This window comes from Dama dama, chromosome 30 (genome assembly GCF_033118175.1).
Source record: "Dama dama isolate Ldn47 chromosome 30, ASM3311817v1, whole genome shotgun sequence".
NCBI lineage: Eukaryota > Metazoa > Chordata > Mammalia > Artiodactyla > Cervidae > Dama > Dama dama.
In genome coordinates, this window is record NC_083710.1 from 87,879,806 (window position 1) to 87,907,130 (window position 27,325).

Here is a 27,325-nt window from a genome sequence, read left to right on the forward strand (position 1 = left end):
CAGAGGACATTTGTGTCTTGAGAGTGTTCCAGAGCCCAGGTCGTCTCCAGAGAATGCCAAGGCTCAGCCTGAGACTTGTTCAGCCTCTAAGAAACGTCTAGAGCACATGCCCTGCCCCAGAGAAGTAAGTACTCCTGTTCATCCTGGAGATCTGACATTCCAGAAGGTGGTGCTTAGAGCTCTTGTTGCTGCTGGAATGCTTAAGGGCCCTCTGTGGGGTGTGTGAGATGCTGGTGGAAATTCACACAGACACACACACAGACAGACATACACACACACATATACACACACATACACACACACAGACACACACAGATACACACACAGACATACACAGACACACATACAGACACACACACAGACAGACATACACATACACATATACACACACAGACACACAGAGACACACACACAGATACACACATACACACACACAGACACACACACACAGACATACACACACACATATACACACACAGACACACACAGACAGACAGACATACACATACACATATACATACAGAGACACACACACAGACAGACATACACATACACACATACACACACAGACACACATACACATATACACACACATACACACACAGAGACACACACACAGATACACACAACCATACAGACACACACAGAGACATATACACACAAACACACATACACACACACAGAGACACACAGACATACACACACACAGATACACACACAGACACACAGACATACACAGATACACACAACCACACAGACACACACAGACATACACATACACACACACATATACACACAAACACACACATACACACAGACACACACAACACACACAGAGACACACACATACACACAGACACACAGACACGCACAGACACGCAGACACACACACAGACACACACATATACACACACATGTACACACACAGACAGACACACACAGACACACACACACACACAGACACACACAGATGCACACAGATATACACACACACAGACACAAACACAGACACAGACACACACACACACAGACATACACAGACACACATACAGACACACACAGATACACACAACCACACATACAGACAGACACACATACACACAGACATATACACACAAACACACAGACACACACAACACACACACAGAGACACACATACAGACACACACACAGACACAGACACACAGACACACACACACACAGACACACACACATATACACACACACAGACATACACACAGACACATACACACACACACATAGACACACACACAGACACACACACACAAACAAGAGCTGGAACTTCCAGGATGGAAATTGGCTTATCAGGTGGAGGGTTACCTCTCAACAATGTCTCCCCCACCTCCTGAGTCAGGGTATCTGAGCCCTGGGCTCATGGCTGACAAGTATGGAGACTGGGAGTCTTCAGGCCTGCAAGCCTTGTTCCCAAAGCAGAAAGCACTGTTGAATTTTGAGTGGGTTACGAGCGCATTTCTATAACTAAATCCAGTGCATATCCTAGAGCTAGAACAGAAAGTCTGTTAGGTCGATTTGAAGCTGTTAAAGTCGTTTCGACCATGATTTATATACAAGGATTTGGCAAGTGGCTTTAAAATCAAAATTAAAAATAACATGTGAAACCCCAGATGGGGAATAGGAGGGTATGGTTCTCACTTCAGCCTGAGGAGTCCCCCTACCCTTTCCGAGCAACTGGTAAATGAATCGTGATTGTGTGAGCAGAGGTCGCCTGGCCCGCACACCTATTCGCGTCCTGGTCATGCAGAGGACAAAGTCCAACGCGGTGCGTCCAGGCTCCTCACTTCGGCGCTCAGGATAATCCGCACACCGTCGGCTTGGCCCGCAGCTGGATGTGTAAACACCAAATATCCAGGGTCAGGCGGTTTAAAAATGAGCCCCACTGTAGTTAAACACTGAAGCCATACAAAAATGGGCAAGTACCTAGAATCACACTTGGAGGGCATGAAAGGACTTTATCCATGTTTGTGCGTGTGAGCTAAATTGCTTCAGTTGTGTCCAACTCGTTGCAACCCCACGGATTGTAGCCCGCCAGGCTCCTCCGTCCATGGGATTTCCCAGGCAAGAGTAGGGGAGTGGGTTGCCATGTCCTCCTCCAGGAGATATGCCTGATCCAGGGATGGAACCCGCGTCTCCTGCACTGGAAGGCACGTTCTTTACCACCAACACCACCTGGGAAGCCCCTTACCTATTCATGTGTACCCTTAGGCTCTCTCATTGCCTCAGTCAGCTCAGGAGGATACCAAGAGTCTCAGAAGACTTTAGAGGTGCTGGTTTCTTTAAAGAGTTTGAGATCTTCAGTTTTTTTTTTCAATTCTTCAAAGTAGTGACAGATGCAGCCAACATTAGATTAGGGAAGGAATAAGAACAACAACAAAAAAATGTGAAACTGCAACACCACCCTTCCATAGAAAGTCCTTAGCAAAGGGATGTATCCTGTCTACAGAAGGACACTGCGTCTCTGAGGAGGTCGAGGGTCAGCTCTCCCCAGGCAGCGTGGAGTCAGAGCTCACATGTGCCCCCAGCACTGACCAATCAGGAGGCTTATGCTGGCAGGAGGTGTCGAGGCGGCCAGGCAGCCCCATCCGCATCTCCCCTCAAACCCTGGGGAACCGGGAGAAAGCTGACCAATGTGCTAGCCCAAAAACCAGACAGAAAAACTTCAGACAGCGTCCCCAAGGGACCCCCTTTTTCTTCACTGGGACTTAACTCGGAAGGAGAGGAGCTGCCCTGGGGAAATGCGATGCTGTTGAACTGGAGGGGTTTCTGTGGTCGGGGCCGATGCTTGCACCATTTAGGTCTGGCCGAGAGCTCACCAGGGCTCACTGCGCCCAGGGTCCCCGCCAGATCGACTCCCTTCAGGCTCCAGACCACCTGGGCAAGAGTGAGGAGCCAGATGGAGGCCCCCCGGGGACCGGCCACACTAACTCACCTGCGGGGGTGGGATGGGGCTGCAGGCGTGCAGAGGTGACGTTGGGCTGGTCAGAGAGGGGAGAAGGGGCCACGCTGGTTGTCATTTCCGACTCAAAACGCTTAGTCCTGTGGACACGGAGCATGTCCAGACATGGTCCAGTCTGCAAGTCTGAAACTGCAGTCAGTCTCTCGTGCCTGAAACACTGAGGCAGAGGGCAAGAAATGCCTTTTTTCCTCATTGGAATCATCTAGCCAGAGAATTCCCCGTTATCGCTAAAGTCATCAAAGAGGGACATCTCAGGGACTGGCAAAAAGTTCGATGATGTCACCCCAACCCAGCTGAATAAACACTTAGGAAAAACCTCACCACCAGCCTGCCCTCTCTGCACCCCAAGTTAGCATGTCTCAGGGAAGGGAAGGGCGGGGCTTCTCCATGGACGGTGGTTCCCTGTGCTGGAGGGGAGGGCGTGTCATCCCACCAGGGGTATTTGCAAACTCTGCCTCTAGAATGGAACCGCCCTCCCTGCAATTCATTACGTCTGGGCATTGTCTGGAGGCCCTGCAGAGTGCCACGGGCAGTCACCCAAACCATCCTACCCCAGCCTCGGACGTCTCTCCCAGAACCCACCCCCACCTTTGCAGGCAGAACGGAGCCTGGAGTTCCTCCTTGAAAATAAAGCGATTAACACCTTATCCGAGGCTCGCTTCACACAGGATCCCTGGAGAATGTTCTCCTTGACTTCTGAGCCCCGGGACCCAACTTGGCATCTGGCGCTCAGTAGGCACTGAGAAAAGGCTAATTAACCCTGGAATGTGTTGCACCAAGGGTGACCTTGATGTCAGCGTGGACTTGAGGGGGTGGTGGTGCATCGGTGGAGGCTCGTCGATCGTAACACTCGGCCCATCTGGTGGGGGGCGTGGTGATGGCTGGGAGGTGCGGGCAGAAGGAGCTGTGCGTGAAACCGCCATACCTTTTCTCAGGAACCTCAAACCGCTCTAAAAGCTGAATTCTGTTTCTGTAAAGACTGGGTGAATGTTTTGATTGAACAGTTGTTAGACGTGGAAGGACTGTCAGCAGGTGGCATTATGGCCCGCCCTGCGGTCGGAGGGCAGTAGGTAATGTTCTCTGTGTTTTGTGCTTCGTTTCTGCAGGGCGTGAAGAAACTGGACGTGCCCTGTGGAGGCAGAGACTGCAGCGGGGGCTGCCAGTGCTTCCCCGAGAAAGGAGGCCGGGTGAGTCATGACGTTGCAATAAATACTATCTTCGTTTTACTTCCATTTTGTACCAAGTGCTGTATATCACCTGCTTAAGTCATTTGCATACAGTTGTAAGAAATTTAATACAGGTGAGTTTATGTCCACGAAGCAAGCAATGATAGAATGCAGAATTAAGTCTATTTATACCACTTTCTTAACAAATTGAGAAGTGTTGACCTTCTCAAGCATCTTCTCTCTTGCTCATTGTCATAAATACACATGTGTGCATATATGTGTACATAACACAGTTATGTTTAATATTTATAGTGTATATAAACATATATTTTGTAAAAATATTGCATAAAGAAAGCAGTTGCATTTATACTCTGATATCTATTTAAACTAGAGGACATTGGCATTGACCCACCAAGAATACATAGTTGTATTTATACCCTGGTATCTATTTAAACTAGACGGTGCTGGCATTGAACCACTGAGAATCACTTTGGCTTTTAAAATTATCCCACATCTTCCCTGAATGCCCCTTATGTAAAGGCACTTCACAGGTAAGTCAGAGAGAAAAGGTCGCCCCAAATTATCACAACATCTGGCAAAGTTTGAAATGTAGACCTGATACTCTAACATGTTTCATCCAAGTGTTGCTTTTAAAGCTGATATTTGAGTCTAGGCATCGTTGAAGTTAAAAGGTTTGTTTATATTCATGTGTGTTTAAGCCCTCTTTGGTATGTGGCAGTGTAGGGAGTGGTTTTTCGTCTTGCGACACAAAGTCTTTGGAGTCCTTACGCTTTGGGGTAATTCCGTTTGCTCTAGGGCTCACCCGAGTCCCACGTCAGGTAGTGAGAGGCCTTTGGGACTGCTCGCCTGCGTCTCCCTGTCCTCGCTGGGATCGGGAATCATAGCCATCCTCGGGGGTTCCCGATGAGCTTCAGCAAGTTGAACCCTTGCGTCAGCGTTTTAAGTCGCCACGTCCCCCCCTCACCCACCAGGAAGAAGAGATGACTGGTTGGGGACCCAGCCCTGTGGCTGGGTGTCGGGTCCTGCCTCCTTCCAGACCCAGTCCCCGCCCCAGAAGTCAAATGGCCAAAGGTGTGACGGGTCCCCCTCTATAGATGCGGGGAGCTTATGTGCTAACACGCAGCTGACCGTTACTTCGGTGGCAATGATCACAGCGGAGGAGTGGTCTTCTGCCTGGAGATCGAAGCTCCCGCAAGTCTCCAGGGGCTGTGTGCATCACGTCAGTTTTTGCTGTGGTTGCTTCCTCTGCTCTCGGTGGGGACTCAGTGCTTAAGGAATTGCTAGTTGAGGATGCTTTCTCAGCATTTCACAAGAAGTATTTTTAAATATATGGAGGCCGTTCCCTGAGACTTAAATTCCCCTGGGGTCCCCGGCTATAGATTTTCCCAGCGATGCTTCCGGAGCAGTGGCGGAAGCCCTGACTGCAGGCTCTGGCCTCCCCAGCTCGGCTCGCTCAGCCTTATACGGGCACAGAGAAGAGAAACCAGCGCTCTGAGATCGCATGTGTCTCTGAGACCTGCCTGTGTCGGAGGGAGCCCGGCTCTGGACCATTCTTCTCCCTGGGACCCACCAGAGAGAGCCCTGACAGGCCAAGTAGAAGGGGACCAGGTCTGCTGTTTCTCACTGTTTGCAATTAGCTAACGTAGAACCAGTATGCGAACACTGATGCTTTTACAAGAACATTTTTCTTCCATAAAGATAGTTCCCTCTGATCATTTCCATATGCGATACCGTCCGCACAGCAGTGGATTATTAAAGGACACCAAGGGTCTTCTCAAAGAGATCATTAGAAGAGAATTTCTGCAGGTCCCCAGGTCTTTCTCATTTAGTAAGTTTACGGCACAGGCGTTATTTCCTTGTCATCCCTGATTAAGAAAATGCCTTGAGTCTTTCGCCGCCTTGCCAGAACACAGAAAGTGACACCTTCTGGTTAATTTCATTAACACGAGTAACCTAGTGTGGGCTTGACTTTAATCTGCAGACAGATTATCAAATGAAATCAAATTAAATTGAGACTCAGCAGTTGTCTAGGTAGTTTGTTCAAGAACCAAGGCCAGGGATCCGCCCCCCACCCCATACCGGGATGGCAGGGGTGTTTGGAGTCATGAAGAGAGACCTAAAGTCACTTTCTGGGCCACACAGATCCAAGCTGGGTGGTTCTAACTGAGGCTGCCTGACTGATTCACATGTGCTGTTGAATATTGATCGGTAAGGTGATAGGAGTGACTGAGAGTAAGAAGCCAGAAAAAAACCCAGTGAGAAGAAAATCACTAACCCCATTTATCACTGTCTGCGGGGTAAGCCCAGTGCGTTCCTGAAGTTATTCATTGTTCGGACAGTCGCATAGACTTTATTGAATCTTCTATGAACATAGAATCGCTGTGTCCATTCCACAAACCTGGTGGACGTGTATTAAATCTTTGCCAATTAACAGCTCTACCCAGATGCGGTTCTGGTGAAAGCAGAGCTATTTCTGCCCTCCTTTTGGGCTGATAGTATTTTTCAGAAGTAACGGAATCCACTAAAATAGCCGTGGGCGGACTTTGGGCTCAGAGAGCCGGCGCAGAGTCTGTTCTTTCCCACGTTCTCCCCTGGGGTCCCTCGCCGCCTGTCTTCCCCTCGGTGCCCCCGGAGCAGCCGCGACCGCGCCTGGCCGCAGAGCCTGGCTCCCGGAGCCACGGGCTCGCCCTGCCTTATACGGGCATGGGGTCCTGTTCCTGTGCTCCTCACCATGGCGACAGCCAGCAGCAGAAACACTCTGTTACTGAATAACTTCAGGACTCCAAGCAGAGAGCGCTAATGTGCTCTGGATTCGGGCTCCAGCGTTGTTCTCGTGTTACCGGATGAGTCAGCCCTCACTTACCGCATCGGGCCAGGCTGGAGGGTGGGTGGCGGGTCCTCACCGGGGGAGAGTTGTTTCTCAGGGACGGAGCCACCCGCCCGGGGATCATTCCAGCAAGCCAGTAGCTGGGGCGGGAGGTGGGGGCGGGGCTGAGGCCAGCTGTCTTTGTGACCCGGGCTCCCTGGTCAGAGCCGGGGGGCCCACAGGGGGACCCAGCCTCGTCCTCCTAGCTCACAGAGGGGCAGTGACATCCGGCACGGAGACCCGCTCCAAGCTGGGGCCGGAACAGAACGCGGGCGCTCAGACTCTCGGACGAGTGCCTGTCCCATTGCAGTGACCTGCGTCTGCAGGCCTTCTGACCGATGTTACCCTGTGGCGGGGGGAGGCCTGCAGGCAGAGAGGAAAAGGGATTTCACTCTCCTGCCTCAAGAGTGCTGGTTCTCAGGCCTCTCTTCAGCTGCTTTGTGAATCGAAATAGTAAAGCACTTTAAAAAACGAGTTTAAGACTTGTTATTGGAGAGTTTGTATGTCCAATATCCCTACTAAGTTGTTCAGTTGCCAAGTTCTGTCCGACTCTTCGTGACCCTGTGGGCTGCAGCACGCCAGGCTTCTCTGTCCCTCACCATCTCCTGGAGTCTGCCCAAGTTCCTGTCCAATGAATCGGTGATGCCATCCAACCGTCTCATCCTCTGTCGACCTCTTCTTCTGCCTTCAATCTTTCCCAGCATCAGGGTCTTTTCCAGTGAGTCAGCTGTTCACATCAGGTGGCCCAAGCATTGAAGCTTCAGCTCCAGCATCAATCCTTCCAAAGATTATTCAGGGTTGGTTTTCTTTAAGATTGACTGGTTTGGTCTCCTTGCTTCCCAAGGGACTCTCAAGAGCCTTCTCCAGCACCACAGTTCAAAAGCATCAATTCTTTGGCAGTCAGTTTTCTTTATAGTCCAACTGTCATATCTGTACGTGACTACTGGAAAGACTATTGGAGTAATTAGAAAATGTTAAGTCCAGTCCAGCAACACCACACAGGGCACTATATACAGAGTGTTAGTCGCTCAGTCGTGTCTGACTGTTTGCAACCCCGTGGACTATAGCCCTCCAGGCTCAGTTGTCCATGGAATTCTCCAGGCAAGAGTACTGGATTGGTTTGTCATTTCCTTCTCCAGGGGATCTTCCCGACCCAGGGATTAAACCCAGGTCTCCGACATTGCAGGCAGATTCTTTACCATCTAAGCCACAGGGAAGCCCACTATATACAAAGACAGGCAATAACTAAATTCTCAGACTTGCTTCATCACTAACGGTCACACACTTGCCACACCACAGGTATCCGGCCCCTGTATCTTTTTCTGTCCTTTTCTTTAATTGAAGTATAGTTGGTTCACAATGATTCAGATGTACAGCAAAGTGCTTCGGTTATGTGTGTGTATGTGTGGGTGTATTCTTTTTCAGATTCTTTTCCATTATCGGTTATTACAAGATATTGAGTATAGCCCCCTGTGCTATAGAGTCAACCTGTGTTTATCTGTTTTATATATAGTGCTGTGTATAAGTTCCTTCCAAATTCCAAGCTTATCTTCCCCCACTTTCCCCTTTGGTAACCGTAAGCTTGTTTTCTGTGTCTGCATGTCTGTTTCTGTTTTTCTAAATAAGTTCGTTTGTATCATATTTTAGACTCCACATGTCAGTGATGTCATCATACTTGTGTATGATCCTCACTAGGTCCATCCATGGTGCTGCAAATGGAATTGTTTTGTTCTGTGTAACATTCCATTGTATGTGTGCACCCCATCTTCCTTATCCTTTCCTCTGTCATTGGACGTTTAGGTTGCTTCCATGACTTGGCTATTGTAAATATTGCTGCAGTGAACCCTGGGGTCCAAGTATCCTTTCAGACCATGCTTTTCTCTGGGTGTACGCCCAGGAGTGGGGTTGCTGGATCAGACGGTAACTCTCATTTTGGTATTTTTAAGGAAGCTCCAGACTGCTTTCCATGGTGGCTGTACCAGTTACGTTCCCACCAGCAGTGTGGCAGGTTCTGTCTTCTCCTGTTTTCTTTTCCTTCTCTCTGTACACACAGTGGAGGCCGGAGGTGGTCAAGCTGCAAGCGTCAGGGGGAATTTCTGTTACAGAATTCCTCTTGAAGCAGAGTGAGTGTCTCCATGGGCTTCGAGGCTCCATAGCACAGGGAACAGGAGAGACAGCGGGTGGGCCCGTGATTCAGACAACAGAGACACCTTGGCCTGTGCGCATTACCTCACCGAAAAGGCTGTGAAGTGCTCAGATTTTTCCACCTGAGGGCAATACAAATCACTATTCAGTTACTTAGATTCCTAGCCCCTCAGCCCTTTGATTTTTTACCATGAACTCAGGTAAGATAGGTTATTTCAACTTGTGAACGGCATCCACCTTCATGAGGCACCTGTTTTCCGAGGCAATCGGGTGTTTCACAAATTGGTAATCCAAAAACAGATGAAGCCCCCACTGTTGGGAATCATCGAGGTGGTTGGACGGCCCTGGAAGCTGCAGTGGGACTGGGAGAAGCCACGCTGTGACTGGTCCCAGGGCTGTACCACCTGCCTGAGCCAGGGGCCCGGCATCTCCCCACCCTGGGCAGTCGTCACCCCACGTTCGCCCTCCCTGGGCCTGCCAGCTGGAGCCTTGAGACTGAAGCCCCAGCTCCTGGAAGGGTGCGGCTGACAGCCCACTCCCTTCAGCAGAGACTGAGCCGGCACGAGTTGGCCGTTGGATTTTTTTCAAGGAGCTAAGAGTTTCCCACAGTCTGTGGGTCCTTGGACTTGGGTCAAAGTATGAGCAAATAATTCTTAACCTCACAAGATTCCTTCAGTTCAACAACATAAATCAGTGTTAAAGAAAGCAGAGAGGAAGGGGATGAGAGTGGAAGCGCTGAACAGAACGCCCTCGGAGGTGGGTGGCGGTGGACGGGTGGGGCGCGGGGAACGCGGGCCCTCTCGGCGGCCCAGGTGGGTGGTGACCGAGACCCTGGCCTCGGGGAGCGGGGAGGGGGCCCCGAGCGGCCCTGAACCGCGGGGATCACGGCCACGTCTTCTCCCAGGTGAGCTGTGGCCTCGCTAACAGGCGGTCTATCCTGTTGCGTGTTGCTGCTCAGCACCCTTAAACGTGTATAACTGGGAGATAGAAAAAAACGGATTTGTGTTCTGTGAAACAGCTCAATGTAAATTTGAAAACGGGTCGGTCCCTGTGGAGCCATGGGGAGGTGCTCAGCGCATAGATCTTCAAGCTGTATATACACACGGTGTGTGGTCCGCCACTGGGGGGTTCTGCCGCGCATGGCCGCCCGTCTCAGCCGCACCGTGACCCTTGCTCGCGTGGAGCACGCACAGCGTGCTGTCGTGGCCGGCCACCTTCCACACCCGCTGCAGCCGCTCCGGGCAGGCGCTGCTCAATGGTCTGCCCCACAGACCTAACAGAAGACACCCCCGGTCCGCTGTGCACAGCCCAGAAAGGGCAAAGAATGATTCAGAAATAGCAGAAGCCCGCCTGGCTTCTGGGCTTGTGTAACCTTGGTCTGCACATAGCTCTCACCTACTTTCGACATCACGGGCTTATTTTTAGTGCCTGTCTGGAAAGGCGGTGGTTCCGGCTAGCTGGACACCGTCGTGGCTGCAGCCAGCTCAGTTCCTTGACTCCTCTCTGCAGGAAAGGCGGCCCCGCAGCGGATCTGGACGATGCCCGCCTGAGGCGTGCATCGCACACCAGTGGTGCGCTTCTAATGGGACGCTTTCTTTCATATCTGCCACGGTTAAGAACCTCGCCTCCTTTTAATAATGGAATTTTACATTCTTGCAACCCTCAAAATCTGCATTTTGTGTCATCTGCGCACAAGGCGCATGTCTGGAAGAAGGCGGTGCTTCCGTGAGCGGGGGCGGGGCCCCTGAGCAGCAGAGGTGACCCCAAGGCCGGGGCGTGCCTGGTGTCCTCAACGGGCACCGTGGGAGCCGGCGTGAGCCTCACAGAGCGGGAGGTGAGATCCGTGGTGGGGGAAGTCCGAGGGAGCGGGGTGGCATCGTGGGTCGAGTAAGGCGAGACCCGTCCTGAAGACCTGCTTAGAGGAGCTGCTTGACTTACAACTTGCTCAAGTCACCAAGCTCTTAGGGGAAGCAGGTGCGGCGCGTACTTTGGTGAGCCAGTCAGTTGGGGGTGGTTTCTAGCCAACAACGGTGCCAGGAGGGGCTTCCCTGTTGGCGCAGTGTTAAAGAATCCGCCTGCCAATGCAGGAGACACGGGTTCGATCCCTGCTCCGGGAGGATCCCCTTGCCCTGGGACAGTTAAGCCCATGCACCCCAACTACTGAGCCTCTGCCCTAGAGCCTGTGAGCCACAACTCCTGAAGCCCGAGTAGCCTAGAGCCGTGCTCTGCAACCAGAGAAGCCACCACAATGAGATGCCCATGCACCACAACCAGAGAAAGCCTTCGAACAGCAGTGAAGACCCAGGGCAGCCAAAAATAATTAACTTTTAAAAAAGAGACGCCGGGGAACATGGCCCCGCACACAGGCAGTCGGTGACGCACAGCCAGAGTCGGCTGCCACATGAAGTTATTCATTCTGTGAATATCGTTTGCACATCCGTCACCCCATCTAGGCGCCAAGGGTGCAAATAGAGCAGTTCTTACCCCTGAGCTTTCCCTGACACTCCAGCCTTGTGCTCTTGGAAAGAATTTCCTGCCAAGAGGGACGTGTCCTCTACCTGCCCCATCCACCATGGCTGTTTGAGCCCTTGAAATGTGGTTCGTGAGATGGACAAACTGAGTTTTAGATTTTTATCCCATGTTGGTTAATCAACATTCAAACCGAATAGCCCGCTATGGCCACTGGGTACTATCGAGATGACAACTGTGAGTGTCAAGGTGGAGAGTGGAGGAAATACACGGTAAACTGGTGGTGAAGAGGTAAGAATACAAAAAAGAAAAAAGAGGTAAGAATACCCTGGATATTAAATCTGAAATGTAAAATCAGGGTTTCGTGAAAGTCAAACCAAGACTTGTAAACTGCTAAGCTTACATCTTTACAAAAAGAAGGGTTTTGTCGAAGAGTAGAGACCCCAGTATCGGCATGTTGGCGAAGGTGTGCAGAGTGTGCCGTCAGTCAGTGACAAGTAGTTTCCCGATCGGTTTCTCCCTCATCTTCCCCCCAACCCCAGGCCTCTCAGGGGGTTTGCTTTGCCAGCTCGAGCTCCGATCAAGACCCTCCCCTTGGGAAAGCTCCTTGTTCGCTTGTCTGGTTCAGGACACCTCGGTGGTCAAGCCCCCACAGCTTCCGACCATAACATCACTCTTGCCGTCTTTCCAGCGAGATTGTTGTTCAGTTGCTCAGTCGTGTCTGCCTCTTTGCGACCCCATGGACTGCAGCACGCCAGGCCTCCCTGTCCATCACCAACCCCGAGAGCTCACTCAAACTCATGTCCGTCGAGTCGGTGATGCCATCCAACCATCTGTCCTCTGTCATCCCCTTCTCCTTTTTGCCTTCAATCGTTCCTAGCGTCAGGGTCTTTTCCAGCAAAGTTAAGTAAGCATTCTCTTAAAAGTAGGACTTTCGACCCTGTGCTGTAGAAACAATTTAATTGTGCAGCTGGAGAAGAGACAAGCAATTGCAGGACCCCTGGCTTCCCCCCCGCGCCCCGCCCCAATGTGGTAAATATTTAATTTCAAAGGGCCATTCTAACATGAGTCACAGTATGTTAGATAAACGTCCAGTTTGGAGCCTATCTGAAAGGAAGACTACATTATTAAAATCTTAAAAAAGACAAAATTGTAATACTTCCTACTACATGGATTCAGAGAACATCATTTTACACAGACTTGGGTGATTGAAAGTCAGCACTTACAGAAAAAATTTATTTCCATGATCATTGAAACCGTCATGTCCCTGATGAAGCATGACAAAGTTTACCCTGAATTCCTATGTTGCGTACCAGTAGAATGCATCATTAAATAATAGGAATCAAGAAAACCCTTGGTGGAAATTAGTCATGATGGTTGTCTAGCATTTATCAACTGCAACAGCAATTGTCCACGACACAGCTGCTTACGGTAACAGCAGAGCAGATATTAATAAATGATTAAAACAGTAGAGTCAGCAGAGGACATATTTACGGTAGCACCGTTATCTGTGATGAATAATGACATGCTGGCACATGGGCCGCTCACTATCTGAGTGCAGAGAGAGAATCTAAATGTTTTCATATTTTATTTACCCAGTTCTCCCTCTTCTGGAGAAACCACACACACACACACACACACACACACACACACACACACACACACATCCCGCTCTGGCAGCCTCGACCAAATTCCTTCATAATGCAAAAGTCATACTACACCCTGGTCTCTAGGTGTTGCTAAAGAAAGATGCTTACCTAGCGCCTCAAACATTCATATCTTGCATGAAGTGTCTAGCTCTCTAGAAATACCAGGGGAAGATCACTCTTTCTGAATTTCCATCCAAACGAAAGAAGCACAGCGCATTCATTCTCAGAACTCAGGCAGAAGAGAGAATGAACTTGAGAGAGAAAATGACATTTTTTAACCTTGGCGGGTCCCTGTTCTCTGAACCCTTTGACCATAAACTGAGGTTCGATGTTTTTATGGAAAGCTGGGACGTTGGGGAAAGTATGGTTTATACAGAAGGACAGAAGTGAAGCCTGCAGGCCAGCCGGCTGGTCATGCGCGTGGGGAAGGGGCACGTGGATTCAGGGCGGTGGCCTCAGCGAGCAAAACCTCGGGGAGGCCGGCGGCCCACACCCCCCACCACCACCGGGGATGGTGAGAAAGGGATTAACTGGGTTCCGGTCCCAAGCTGACACTTCTGGGGACCTGGGCTTCCTTTCATGGCTCCCAGGGAAACGTGTCTGTGGGTTCAGAGGCCAGGTAACGCTAGTGATGCCGTTTTTGAGTTTTGGTTGAAAGCCCCACACAGACCCCAAGAGACCTGATAAGCTGGGGGAAGAGAAGGAACGCTGTCCTCTGCTTCTGAGCCAACCTCAAGCTCCGCCTTCGGATGCCCTGGTCTCCTACCCTGATGGAATGTTTTGACAAGTAAAGCACCGAAGCGTCTCGCTTTTCTCTTAGATCAGGAATGCCAGTCTTCAAAGACCTTTGTTTTCTTTCATTCACCTCCAGTCCGTCCTTAGTAAACATTTGCAGGCTTTCTAAAACAACCCCGAGCGAAATTCTTGCCAGCCGTGACATGCTTTCTAAATGCCGCCTGGAAATGGAAACGTGTCCTCCGACCTTGTCCTCCGTCACCCGGCAGGAAGAGACAGTCTGAAGCCCTCGAGTCTGCACGTGCAAAAAGCGCCCACGTCCAGCTCCTCGGGGCGGATGGGACCAGAGGCTGAGCGCGCCGCGTCCAAGCCCTCTTACACCTGTGACAGAAAGCTATGGCTTGTCTGGCCAATGTTTGAAATTACTCTTCTTATTTTCCCCCAGCGGTTGTAAATAATAACCAGAGAAAAATGGTAGAAATGACCAATCCAGCTGGCACAGGCATACATTTTCTCACTCTGGGGCAGGGCGACGGTCATCTTTTCTCTGCCTGGTTTTCTCCTTGAATCAGAGAGACTACCTGTATCCCTAAGAGCCGGTGGCAAAGACGCTGCATACATCTCTGGTGTGAATGTATACTTAATATTTAAACAGGTCGATACACATTTATTTTTAAACACCTTAGGCGTGGCAGGATTTTCTTAAGAAACTGTCCAACCTGGGAGCCTGAAGGGTCTGCGATTCTGAGCCCTCTGACGTCCCACCCGAACGAGCCCATTGTGGTGTAGACAGCCAAGTCGTTCAAGTCGTCAGATGTCTGACTCATATGGGAAGTACAGGGCAGGCCTTCAAAGGGGCGCATTTCCCCCCTGATTAGAAAGATCAAAATACTCCTGTCTCCTTCCTCTCTGTGTCCAGCCTCGAAGTTTAAATTCTAGAAGAATTGAAGCAGAAATAGACCTTCCAGGAACCCAATATGAGCCCTATATGGATGGCATTGAAATCCCGCCATAGGAACAAACGTTTTTATATTCAAAACACAAAGGTTAGATAATTCCTAAAGATTTGAAACCAAAAACAAACAAACAAAAAAGCAAACCAAAATGAAATGGAATAATTAATTCTGGGTAAAGAACATCTTCAGCCTAGTAAGTTCTCAGCTGCATTGTCACCATCGATGTTTTTTATTAAAATGTTTTCTTTGTAAGGCCTGTAACTGTTCTTTGGACTTAAAGTCTGTTCTAAATTAAAAAAAAAAACAAAAAACAGAGGACAATGAATTTTATGGTGAAGGTGGTGTCTCCATAATAAAAATTAAAGTGCTAGCAGATAGTCGTTAGCGCGCATGTTTTTTTGAGATAATCCACTCCAGTTAGTGACAGTGGCCTTCTTTAAGCCTTGTGAAGATACATCTCTAAAGAACCCTGATGTCAAGGTCAGCTGCATGCCTTGCGCCCATATTCAGCATCCGCCAACAAGACTAGTGTCTCTGAGATTCAGTGAAAGACCCTGGCTTTGAGGACTGATGAGTTTGCAGTGATTTGGAACAGAATGAACAGAATCCCGTGACTAACTGTGAAGCAGTTTTCTTTTGTTTGTGTGGCTTTTAACTTTCTACTCTTCTCGGCCAGCTTAGAGAAGGGGCCGGTGTTACACCTCGGCAGGTGCAGAGGGCGAGATTCACAAATCCTGAACAGGTTTTACTGTGAGAGCCTCCAGCACGAAGCCACGCCATTACAACCTGGAGGGAAGAGTGGAGGCGGGGTGGGTAGAGGCTGGATGATTGAAGCAGAAAGCTGAAACTGGGGAGGTGGTTTCCTCACTCGGAAGCCTGGGAGAAATTCCTCATCACTTAACACCTGATACTTTACAAATATTTGCATTTCTCATCATAGAATGATAGAAGTGTTGGGGTAGTACATTGACAAATCTCCCCCCGCCCCCCCCCCCCAACTTCTTACCCCAGAAGGACTGAAGAATACATCTGAGACTTCGGAATATTCATTCTAAGAGTACTCCAGAGAAGAAAGGAGGACAGGCTTTCCTGGTTCTTTAATGAACACACAACTCAGAATAGATTCATACATATCCAGAGTAAAATTCACTACAAAAATTACTCAATTAATGAAAAATATAATATGATACTGGGGCTTCCCAGGTGGCTCAGTGGTAAAGAATCTACCTGTCAGTGCAGGAGACGAGGGTTCGATCCCTGGTTCTGGACGATCCCCTGGAGAAGGAAGTGGCAACCCACTGCAGTATTCTTGCCTGGAGAATCCCACGGACCGAGGAGCCTGGTGGGCTATAGTCCATGGGGTTGCAAAGAGTCGGACACAACTGAGCACACACACGTTATACGTTACTGCAGAGAAAAGAATCTGCCTCCTAAAAGCTGAACTGAGAAAGTTCAACTTGTCTTCAAAACCACAGTTTCCCTTTGAGATTCTCGCTTAACATCAAATCCCACTTAAAATTTCCAGACAATGAGATTGATTCCACAGCTTCACTTAAAAGAAACTCAGTGTAAGACGCGCCACCGCTGAGAAGTGGAGGGAGCACAGCTGAGCCCCGAGGAGATGTCCTCCGGTCCACTTGTCAGCTCCACGTCTTTCTTAGAAAGAATTTCTCCTCCGGCCGGTGTTTCTCTTGCCTTTGAAGAGTATATCTTGAAATCAAGAGATGCCTAGGGATGACATCAGGCTGTTCTCCTCAAGTGTTATATAGACAAGAACTAGAGAACATCCCGAAGACATATAATTCACCTCTACAAGTTGTAGAATAAAGTCATATGCGTGCAGCAGTACTGTATTTGAATAGTCACTTTTTTTAAAGTCCCGGTCAGCTAGAGACAACCAGGACTAAATAACAGCATTAGGATGTTTCATTTGAAATCCAGGAAAGGTGGACGCGTTTGGTTACAAGACAGATACATCAATAGCTTTAGGTGAGCTTCGATCATTGTTACTTTACCAAATGCAGTTCGTGTTTCCAATGAACAGTGAGGCTAAATAAACAAACCAAAAAGTCACAGTTTGGAGCAGAGAAGCAAGGAGAACAGGTGACTCGTGCCCAGAAAACCCCAAGTCCCCGAAGGGCCTCCGCAGAGCGTTTTTAAGGCCAGGTGACGGAGTGGGATCATGGGGCGTGTGAGCAGCGCGTGTCCCAGTCTCTGGTGGGGGGTGAGGTGGCAAGGTGGTGTCATGGGGGTTAGCGTAACCTGTCCTTAGGCACCAGCGGGTCTGGGGGCTCCTGGTCGTCGAGTAGTTAGTTTCTTCCGTCTGGTGGGGGTTTTAGCATCTGTAACACAACTCGGGAAATGTGCCTCAGATGCTAGTACCTGGGTACTGTTACCAACGTGTTATCTTCAGAGAGGGGCTGCAGGGGAGGCTGGGGTGGTGAGGGGTCCCAGGAAGGCCCCACAGGACCCTGCTGGCCTGGTCACAGTTAGACCCCAGATGCAATACCACGGATAAGAGCACATCCCAGCGCTCCTCACAGACGGTGCAGGGGAGCGGCGTGGCCGTCACGGCACCCGGAAGGTGGCCCCCACCACAGCATGCGCCGTGACGCTGTCGCCGTCGGAGAGGCTTGGCTTTGTCACATGCCCGCTTCCTGAACAGGAGCCCCGCCTTCCCACGCCACCCCACAAGCACACGCAACCTCACACGCCCCGGCGCCGCCTCTAGCTCCTGGAACCCCAGTGCGCTGTCTCTTCCCTCGTCCTTCGGCTGGCCCCCACCCCAGCTCCCTGTCCTCTGAATCCACGGATCTCAGCAGAACTCAGGAAAGAGCATGCTCTCCGAACCTTTTTCATATTGAAGTGTCTTCTGCTGCGTTACCTGCACCCGACCTCCTGACCCCAGATTCGAATCCCCTTCTTCCGAGTTCCTTGCTTCCCTACCGGGGTCCTGGCCTCCGGGTTTGAACCTGGCTTTCTAGCAGCCGCGTGACCACCCTCCCTGGTCTGGGTGCTGTGGGTCTGGGAGCTCTGTCGTGCAGTCGCATCACATTATTGCGTTGGCTCACGAGCAGTGTTATTTCTACCCAAAACTCCGTTTTTTTCTTTCAGGAAGTTTTTTGTTGTGTTGCTGCTTGTTTTTTGTCTTGTGATTATTGGTCTTCCATTTGTGCAGTTGATTTTTTAACCTCAACTCAGAATTTAATTCTTGTGACATCTTGAAAGGTGCAGCTAGTTTCTGATCTGAAGTGAGGGTCCTCTTTTTTCATCTCTCTTTACTTGTTTAATACTGATCTAATTCAAACACAGACATTCCGTGAAACGGCTATTAGCCAAAAACGAGATGTCTAAATGTTAATTGCCGCTGGTATTTTTAGGACTTTATTTTGAGGATAGCATTGATGAAGAAGGATTTGTAGCCATCTGCAGACCCTCAAGTAGAATAATCAGACCGAGGAAGTAAACAAAAAGAACTTTGTGGATGAAAGTGAACTCCTTAATTCCAGAAGATTTAAAAAGACTTATTTAGTAGAAGAAATTAAAATTTAACAAAGAGAGTGCCCTTCAAAAATGTCAGTTATCTTGGAAGGAAAGATGAGTCATGGAAATGGCCTGTTCATGGGAAAGATGAATAGATGAGTCCTTTGAAAAGGCGTTTCTGAAGGATGAGGGACCCTGGACTGTCATTCTGCATCCTTTCCTGACAGTCGCCGAAGTGGTGAGAGGTCCTAGAGTAAAATAATTCTTCTTAGAATTAACACACATGTTACAGGAAATAACCTCAGATTTCTGAAATGTGTCCATCATATATGTGTGCGTATGCATGCGTATGTGTATTTATGTATTTTAATGTTATATATTCTCTATTCAGACAGTAAAAAATCTTCCTGCAATGCAGGAGACCTGGGTTTGATCTCTGGATCAAGAAGGTCACCTGGAGAAGGCAATGGCAATGGACTCCAGTATTCTCGCCTGGAGAATCCCATGGACAGAGGAGCCTGGTGGGCTACAGTCCGTGGGGTCTCAAAGAGTTGGACACGACTGAGTGACTAGCACTTTTACCTTCAGTCTATGTTTATTAAATATTACGTCTTTTCTGTGTATGTTTCCAGAAGACTAGCGTTTACTATCACTGAAAGCCTGTCTTCACATGTTCAACATGGGATTTCAGTTATTTATAGCACCTAATCTTATCTTAGAACTTAAAATAAAGCCCTGGGTGTATTTTTAATGTGCTGAAACTTCATTAGAATGCGCTAATAACTTTCTACATTTGTCACATTTTTATATCAAAAACCTAGTCCAGATATTCCTTAGCACTTTGAACAAGAATAAATAAATATTTGCAAAAGCATCAAGCGTCCTAGACACGCTTCTCCTTTGAGCATTGATATTTCCTGTTCTTGGGGAAGTTTCCTCGGGCGGTGTCCCTGCCCTGCGAGATAAGGCTAGGATTGAACTCTTCTGCCTGGGTTCTCTGATGCGGGCAGTTCCAGGAATTCACTGTCATTCCCGTTTCCACCTCGCACTGCCCCACTGCTCTCTATATTCTGTTGGCTTTGCGTCAACAGGGCTTCCTGGAATAAACCAGCAGGGAGCTGGCTCACCCATGGGAGAGGAGCCTGCGGGCTCAGCCCCGATGACAGTGCCGCCGGGAGGAGCTGGGGAAGCCCCTCAGCTTCTGCTTTCTGCTGTCGCTAGTCAGTCCCTCAGTCGCCTCCGGCTCTCTGCGACCCCTTGGGCTGCAGCACGCCAGGCTTCCCTGCCCTTCACTGTCTCCCGGAGCTTGCTCAAACTCTCGTCCATTGAGTCGGTGATGCCATCCAACCATCTCAGCCTCTGTCGCCCCCTTCTCCTCCTGCTTTTGCTTTTTTGAAAATAAGAATACTATACTCCCCCACTCCTGATTTTTCAAGTGTCCTTATATATTGCACAGAAACTTAAAGCATAAAAGGAACATGTTCCATTAGATATTTCAAGACGGTATTGACAATAATGCCATTGATTTCAGACCCTCGGGGTCTGATGGACCACCCTGGAGGTGGATCTCTGTAAGGCCCTTTCATGGGGATGGGGTCAGAGACCAAGAGAAAAACCTTCCCCAAACCTTTCAATAAACTTTTTTGTTTAAAAAAAAGAAAGAAAGAAAGTTTCTGTCTCTGAAAACCACATTGACTTTTTTTTTTCTTTGTGTGATTTGTGAGCTATTTCAGCATCTCCTAAGTCTTTGACAAATCAGGAATGTAGAAGTGAGAAGTATCATTCACACAGTTTCACTTTTCTGGAGTTTGTCTCATGTTATTCTTTAGTCAAAGTCATCAATGTTTTGCTACTGTTTCAAATTTAGAGACATTTTACTGTTATTAAATAGTATCTATGTGTATATTCCAATTATTTTTATGTGTTATTTCTGAAAGACAAGTAACCTTTTTTGCCTATAAATATGTTTTCTCCTACTGCCAAGAGAGAGAGAACCTGAAAAGACAGAAAATTCCCCATTAACTATAGATATCGCTACTCCTCTATTTTTCTACAGTGCTTTAAATCTCATTTTGTGGTCACTATGGTGAAGCCTGAATTATTTTAAAAGCTTCATATGAAATAATCATTAGTATCTTGTTCCATTTTAAAAATAGCAGGTGTTTCCTTTTGGAAGCTTCTGTTGTTTGTCTTCTGTTTATGTGTCTAAATTTCCCATTGTCTGGAGCATGCACAATGCCTGTTATGGAAAGTCATTGTTCTGGTTCAGCGGATTTTATTTTCAGAATTTGGTGTGGAACCTGCTGTATGCTCGCCACGGGGAAACGAGCTGCTCCGTTCAATAGCCGTGTGGGTCAGTGACTCAACTGTGCATTTCTGGACGCACGGTAGTTCTCAGAGCGGGGATGTCTGCTACCTGTTTTTGCAGTTAGTAAAGAATCGTCGAGATTTCATTGTCAGTTCTTCCGACCAGCGCTGTTACTCAGCGGGGTGTCTCTTCCGCTCTGGGGCTGCAGAAGAGCCACGCTGATCTAGATTCCCAGACTCCAGGATTTCCCTCACCCACGCCGCCCGAGCAGTGCCCACCGGGCGGCTAAGGCATCTCGAGGGTGGGACGACGTTCTCCCAGTGACCGCCCTCCTCACCTGCACAACACTGGTATTTAATTGTCCTTCTAGTAGCTAGTACACCTCGAGAACTTGTTTTATCTTGCCTTCAGAGAGTGTCCATTGCAAAAAGGGTTTGGTGGTGAGATATTTGACTTCTTTGAAAAATAGAAATCAAATATCTCACTGAACAGTCTTCCCAGTGGGACTGGCTGATAAAAAGACTCCAGTTGTCAGCGGAGCTGAAATCTTCTTCCTAAGACAGTGGTGGCTTATCCTGTTCAGTCTTAGCGCTTGACATGACTTGGGGGAGGAACAGAAGACAGCATCCAGTTGGGTCTCTCTCAGTTGAAAGGACGCCTGTCCTCACCAGTGGGTGAGATGTTTGTGCCTTTGGCTGTCTGAACTCTAGTCCTTCGAAGGGTCCAGGGAGCACCTTCTGTCTGTGTTAGAACGAGAGAAAGTGGGAGTAAATGCGCGGTTCCTGTCCACACTGATGCTGGCAGAGCTGAGCGTCTGGGTCCCGTGTGTCAGAGCATGAGCGCCATCTCCGTGGCCAAGGCTTCTGATGGCTGAGACTGTCGAACTGCTACTTGATGCCTCCTTGCATACATGTCAGTCACTGCCTTGATTCACACGTTTGGCACGTGGGTTGCAATCATCATACAACACAAGTTAAGGAAATAACCGATGGGGGGGGGGAAGTCCTTCCCCACCCCCTCAAAAAACCTATAGATAGATAGATCAATATAGATACAGAACAAATTCAAAGAATTTTTTTAACCTTTTCTTTTGTATTGGAGTATACCCTACTAGGGCTTCCCAGATGTCTATAATGGTAAAGAATCCCACCTGCCAATGCAGGAGACTTAAGACACACGGGTTCAATCCCTGGGTCAGGAAGATGCCCTGGAGTACAGCAGCTGGGAAAGACTGAAGGGAGGAGGAGAAGGAGACGACGGAGGATGAGATGGTTGGATGGCATCACCGACCCAATGGGCATGAGTTTGGGTAAACTCCAGGAGTTGGTGATGGACAGGGAGGCCTGGCGTGCTGCGGTTCATGGGGTCGCAAAGAGTCGGACACGACTGATCGACTGAACTGAACTGAACTGAGGGCGTGGCAACCCAGTCCAGGACTCTTGCATGGAGACGCTCCATGGACAGAGGAGCCTGGCAGGCTACAGTCCATAGGGTCGCATAGAGTCAGCACGACTGAGGCGACTTAGCAGTGCACGCATGCATAGCCTGATTAACAATGTTATAGTTTCAGGTGGACAGCAAAGGGACCCACTCTTACATACACACGGATCCCCTCTCCCCCAAACTCCCCTCCCATCCTGTCGCCGCATGACACTGAGCGGAGTTCCCCGTGCTAGCACAGTAGGTCCGTGTCGGCTATCCACTTTAAATGCAGCAGTGTCCGTGTCCACCCCGTGCTCCCTGCCTCTCCCTGCCACCCACGCTTTCCCTTGGCAGCCGTAAGTTTGTTCTGTAAGTCTGTGAGTCTCTGTTTTGTGAGTAAATTTAATTGTAGTATTCCTTTTTAGATTCCACCTATAAGGGATTTCCTATGATATTTCCCCTTCTCAGAGAATTTCTGATCCAGGAAGGACATAGTCTCACTTGTAAATCACATTTTGCAAACAAGAAAACCGAGACCCATCCTGGTCTGGGGAATACGTCCACAGCCTCATGTACAGAAGAGGCTCCCTGTTTCCAGGTCCCCACACCCCCAGGAGATGCCCCAGGAGCAAAGGAGCCTATAGAATTGCAACAAGCCTTTTAAAATGGACTTAAAGGGCTAAAACAAAGTAATAAGAACTGAAGCGACTTGATTCCAAGAAACAAAAGTAATCAGTGAATTATTTGCCAAGGAAATAACCGAAGGGCATGCCACTGTTAGAATTCAGATTAAAACTGGCCCCAGTGGGGTCTTCCTGTGTGGGGCCTTCTCTACAGATAGTGTGTGAATGATGTGGAGGAGGTAGAAGCACTGTGAAAGGCCAGGAAGAACATTTCCAACCTGATCTAGACCCTCCTTAGGCAAGAAACCCAGTCCCTCCGTGCGTCCCCTCGATCACAGCGTGATGGTAAGACAGCCTGTCTCCCAGGATCGCGGGGGACAGCCCTGTGTGGACATCAGCTGACAAAATCACGAATGAAGGCGCTCCGGGGGAGACAGCACGTCCAGATCTCACAAGGACGCTCCTCCTCTGTTCTCCAGAGTCTGATGGGAGACGCAGTCTCAGCAGTGTTCAAGCCCTTTATAGTGGCTCTTGGCGTACCTCACCCACGGGCACCTGTTCAGAGGGTATCGTGCAGACTTCAGGTTCTGTGGCTCCAATAGGACCTCTCCCTGGGGCCGGGTCTGCCCCCTGAGACATGGGTTAATGTCCAGAGACATTTTGGGTTGTCACAGCTAATTCTTATTATTTAGGTCTTCCGCCCCCCCCCCCCCCCCACAATAGCATGTATTAGTCCTGTTTCTGATTTTTTGGAGGAGATCTTTGTAAAGGGAATTCTTCCCATGCCTTTGCTAATCCACAGAGGTTAGAGGCCTTTTCCTATACAGTTTTAATAGGTTAATTAAATGTTAAACTTTTAATTTTAATATTTTAAGTACATTCTTATTTGTACACATGCTAACTCATTGGATTCTCGCATTACCTTAGAAGTAAGATAGTGACCCACACACACACATGCACACATGCATATGGTTAATTTTTAAATGTAGGAATTTTTGCTGTTATATTCAGAGAAGAAAAGAGAGTCCATGAGACTTGCTGAAGTGCCTGGAGCCTCAGAGCCACACGTTTTATCTCAAATCCAGTGCTTCGAAACATCCCCTTTCCTTGACAACCTCACCCCAGAAGAAGGAAGCCAACCCCAGCCTTACTCATGTAAACATCTGAATAACCAGGGATTCTTTAGAAAAGCTGAGTCCTCAATAAATTAAAATACTGTCATTTCTATGGGGAAATAGCAACTGGTAAGGCGATCCATCAAGCGCCGCGAGCATTATCCTTCTGCCAAGCGAGTCCCACCCTCCAGCCCCGACAGGACTCTGCCTCAAGGACAGCTCAGCAAGGGAGTCTCGGGTCAGCAGCTGCTTCTCACTCCACGTGGGGTTTGCAGCCCGGGGTCCTCCTGTTTGTCCGAAGTCCGGTGCCTGGACCCAGCCTGGGGTGGACTCTGCCTCTCGCATCGTCCACTGTGGTGTGGGCAAGCGTGTACCTCTCAGAGCTGCTTGTGAAGCAGAGAGAGGAAGTTCCTTGAGGACGTGCGAGGGCTGAAGGAGATGAGGTGTGTGAAACAAGTGACCCAGAGCCGGGCAGGCCACCGTCATCAGCTTGTCCTTTGTGTGTTTGCACACGGGCGCCCGGCACAAACACTTTAGCTGCACTGTGGTCACCCCAGGAGCCCGATCCTACTCCTTAATTGTTAGCTTTTTCAGAGGGACAAATCTGGGCTAGAACTACAGTATTTGCTACTGCTGGATTTTCCACGGCCTCCTGATACAATGGCTGCCTCATCTGTGTCTTGCTGTTGGATAACTATGCTGCTAAGCTCGGGGATGTAGAAGCCACTTGGCTGGTCTAAAAGGACCTGCATACATCAGATCATGTGTGGAGGGAGAGGACCCCCCTCCACCCATTCCCAAACCTTCCGTGTCGTCCAAATGACTTCAAACAAAGCAGCTATGCAGCCGTGGTGTGTTTGAGGACCGCTGTTCTGCAAAACAGCTGCGTGGTGCCAGAGCATCCTTGTTGATGAGCCAAATGGAATCAATTCTTTCCACAGCACGTTTTAAATGACTTGAGGGGGAAAAAAACGAGACTTGGAGTTTTCACAGAACAATGTGCACCCGTTTTCCGCCCACTTCCCCAGAGAGAAATGTATGAATCACCCCGCCACAGCGAGCCGAGTATGAAAACAGGTGCTGCTGCAGAGCGAAGCATGAATCCTCTTTTTCCTTAGATACCGCACAAATAAAGCAGCGTTTATGTACGGTAACTCTGTGCATATACCCCATCTACAGTGACCTACACATTGAATATGATGTTCTGCAAAGCACATAAGACTGAAGAATCTGCCAGACATCACTGTAACAAGTTAATACTGTAACGTGATGTGTTAACAATGTAACAATCCAAATAGCACTTAAAAAAATAAATGGTTTCCTCAAATTGATACAATAATAAGAGAAGGAATATTAATAGAAGAAATCACAACAATAAATCATGCCCTGCAGCCCATCTTAATGGGTGAACAATTTATTATATTTCCCAAGCAATTTTTTTCCCAAGGACGTCAAACATAATTGCCCATTTCCCTATTTAAAATGTACACTTTGAGTAACAGAAAAATGACTGGTAGATAATTTTCTTAAAGATTCATGGCTAGTTCAGTGGTAATAGATTTCTGGTTATATTAACCTCAAAGAACAGGGTTCAGACTGGAGTTGGAGTGGCTGTTTCATTGTGAGTTATGGATATCATTGTTAAAATATGTACTCCAAATAAACCAAAGATTTTACCAAATTTTGGCTGTACGATTCTGGCAGAGGATCAGCTCAAGTAGGTCTTGCAAACATCACTCTCAGTGCATCACATTTTTTAAAAAAGACCCTTGTTTATCTTCTTAAACATTTTCTTCAAACTTGGGGGAATAATGGTTTGCTCTCAGCATCCATCCTAGGATGCTGGCCTTTCCCACCATGGAAGATGGTGTCAGAACAAGATCCAGAAAAAAACAAAAAGGAAGCTCACTGTTTTCTTGTTGCTTGATGTTATTGGACATACATACAATTTGCAGTACTCAGGGGTAAGACAGGGAGGGAGTGGGGAAGGACTGAGCCCCGGAAGCTAATACTGTCCCACGCTTACCCTAGGAGAGGGCATGGATTCAGAGTCACCTCACCCTTCAGTAACGGGGGCCCAAGAGCTAGGAGGTGGGCTGGTCAGTCACTGGCATCAAACAGAGGTCGAGTTGTGCTTGTTCCAAGCCGAGTGCAGAGAGCATTTGCATGTTACCACCCAGTGGTTACAGTCTTGTGTTAACTTTGCAGAACTAAACCGATTCCTCGTAATTATGCACACACACACACACACAATCAGGGTGCACTGAAGCATTTGGGAAAAGTCAGTTATATTTTCATTTGACAAATGCTCACATGCTACAGTGTAATTATGGTTTTTGAGGACTGAATTTGTAGGTTTATATCAAGTCAAAAATAGACTTTTTCTCCTTTTGGTTTTTTAGATTGTACGAAGTTTTAATAGATATCATCAACCAGAAGTCCTTGGGGGAAAACAATTGGGGATTATTTTTTTCAGTCTACATCACATTTAAACCAGCACATGTGGAATATTAGTCAGCTATTAAAAAAAAAAAAAAGTGCAGTGATGCTATTTGCTGCAACATAGATGGACCTGCAGATTATCTTACTAAGTAGAGTAAATCACAAATATGTGATATCACTTACATACAGAATCTTAAAAAAAGACACAAATGAACTTATTCCCGAAACAGAGGCTCAGAGACACAGAAAGCATACTTACAGTTACCAAAAAGGAAAGGAGGGGGGGAGAGAGAAACGAGGAAGTTAGGATTGACATATGCACACTCTGTATGACATGGGTAACCAGCAAGGTCCTCCTGGCACCCTCCTAGCACAGGGAACTCTATTATGCAGTAACCTATAAGGGAAAGAATCTGAAGCAGGACATATATAAAGCACAGCTTCATCCGTTCATCTGTCGCTGGGCAGCCACGTCACGTCCATGCCTCAGCTACTGCCGATGGTGCTGCAGTGAACACTGGGGTGCGTGTGTCTGTTCAGTTTTTGGTTTTCCCCAGATACATGCCCAGGAGCGGGACTGCAGGGTCACGTACCATAAACAGTCATTAGCCTCAGAAATTAGCCTCCTTAATGGTCAAGAATTGAAGCGCTCTGAGTCTTGAGATCTGTAGATCAAGCTCATCCATCAGGAGAAACTGCAATGCCTTGGCAGTTCCTCGATACCTGGTTGGCTCCGGAAACGTGTGGGAAAACAGTGCCCTTCGAGGGAAGCCGGTGATGGGCCAGACCTGCCAGCTGTCCACCGGCAGCCCCATCCTGGGCCCGGGTGGCCCTGAGCCTGCCTGTTGGCGCCTCTGATCTGGAGAGGAGCTTGGGGCCAACTGCAGCCCAGATGGGGTTCCTGCACCTGTCTCTCTGTGGAGACGACTT

At 48.6% G+C, this 27,325-nt stretch overlaps 1 protein-coding gene across 2 annotated transcripts in view; it reads left to right on the plus strand.

Moving 5' to 3' along the window:
- COL4A2 (collagen type IV alpha 2 chain) overlaps window positions 1-27,325 on the plus strand; it is a 167,106-nt gene that overhangs the window by 47,082 nt on the left and 92,699 nt on the right. For both annotated transcript variants that reach the window (XM_061133259.1, XM_061133258.1), the window contains exon 4: window positions 4,102-4,182. In XM_061133259.1, the coding sequence (XP_060989242.1) occupies window positions 4,102-4,182 (81 nt within the window). The remainder of the gene's footprint in view (window positions 1-4,101; window positions 4,183-27,325) is intronic.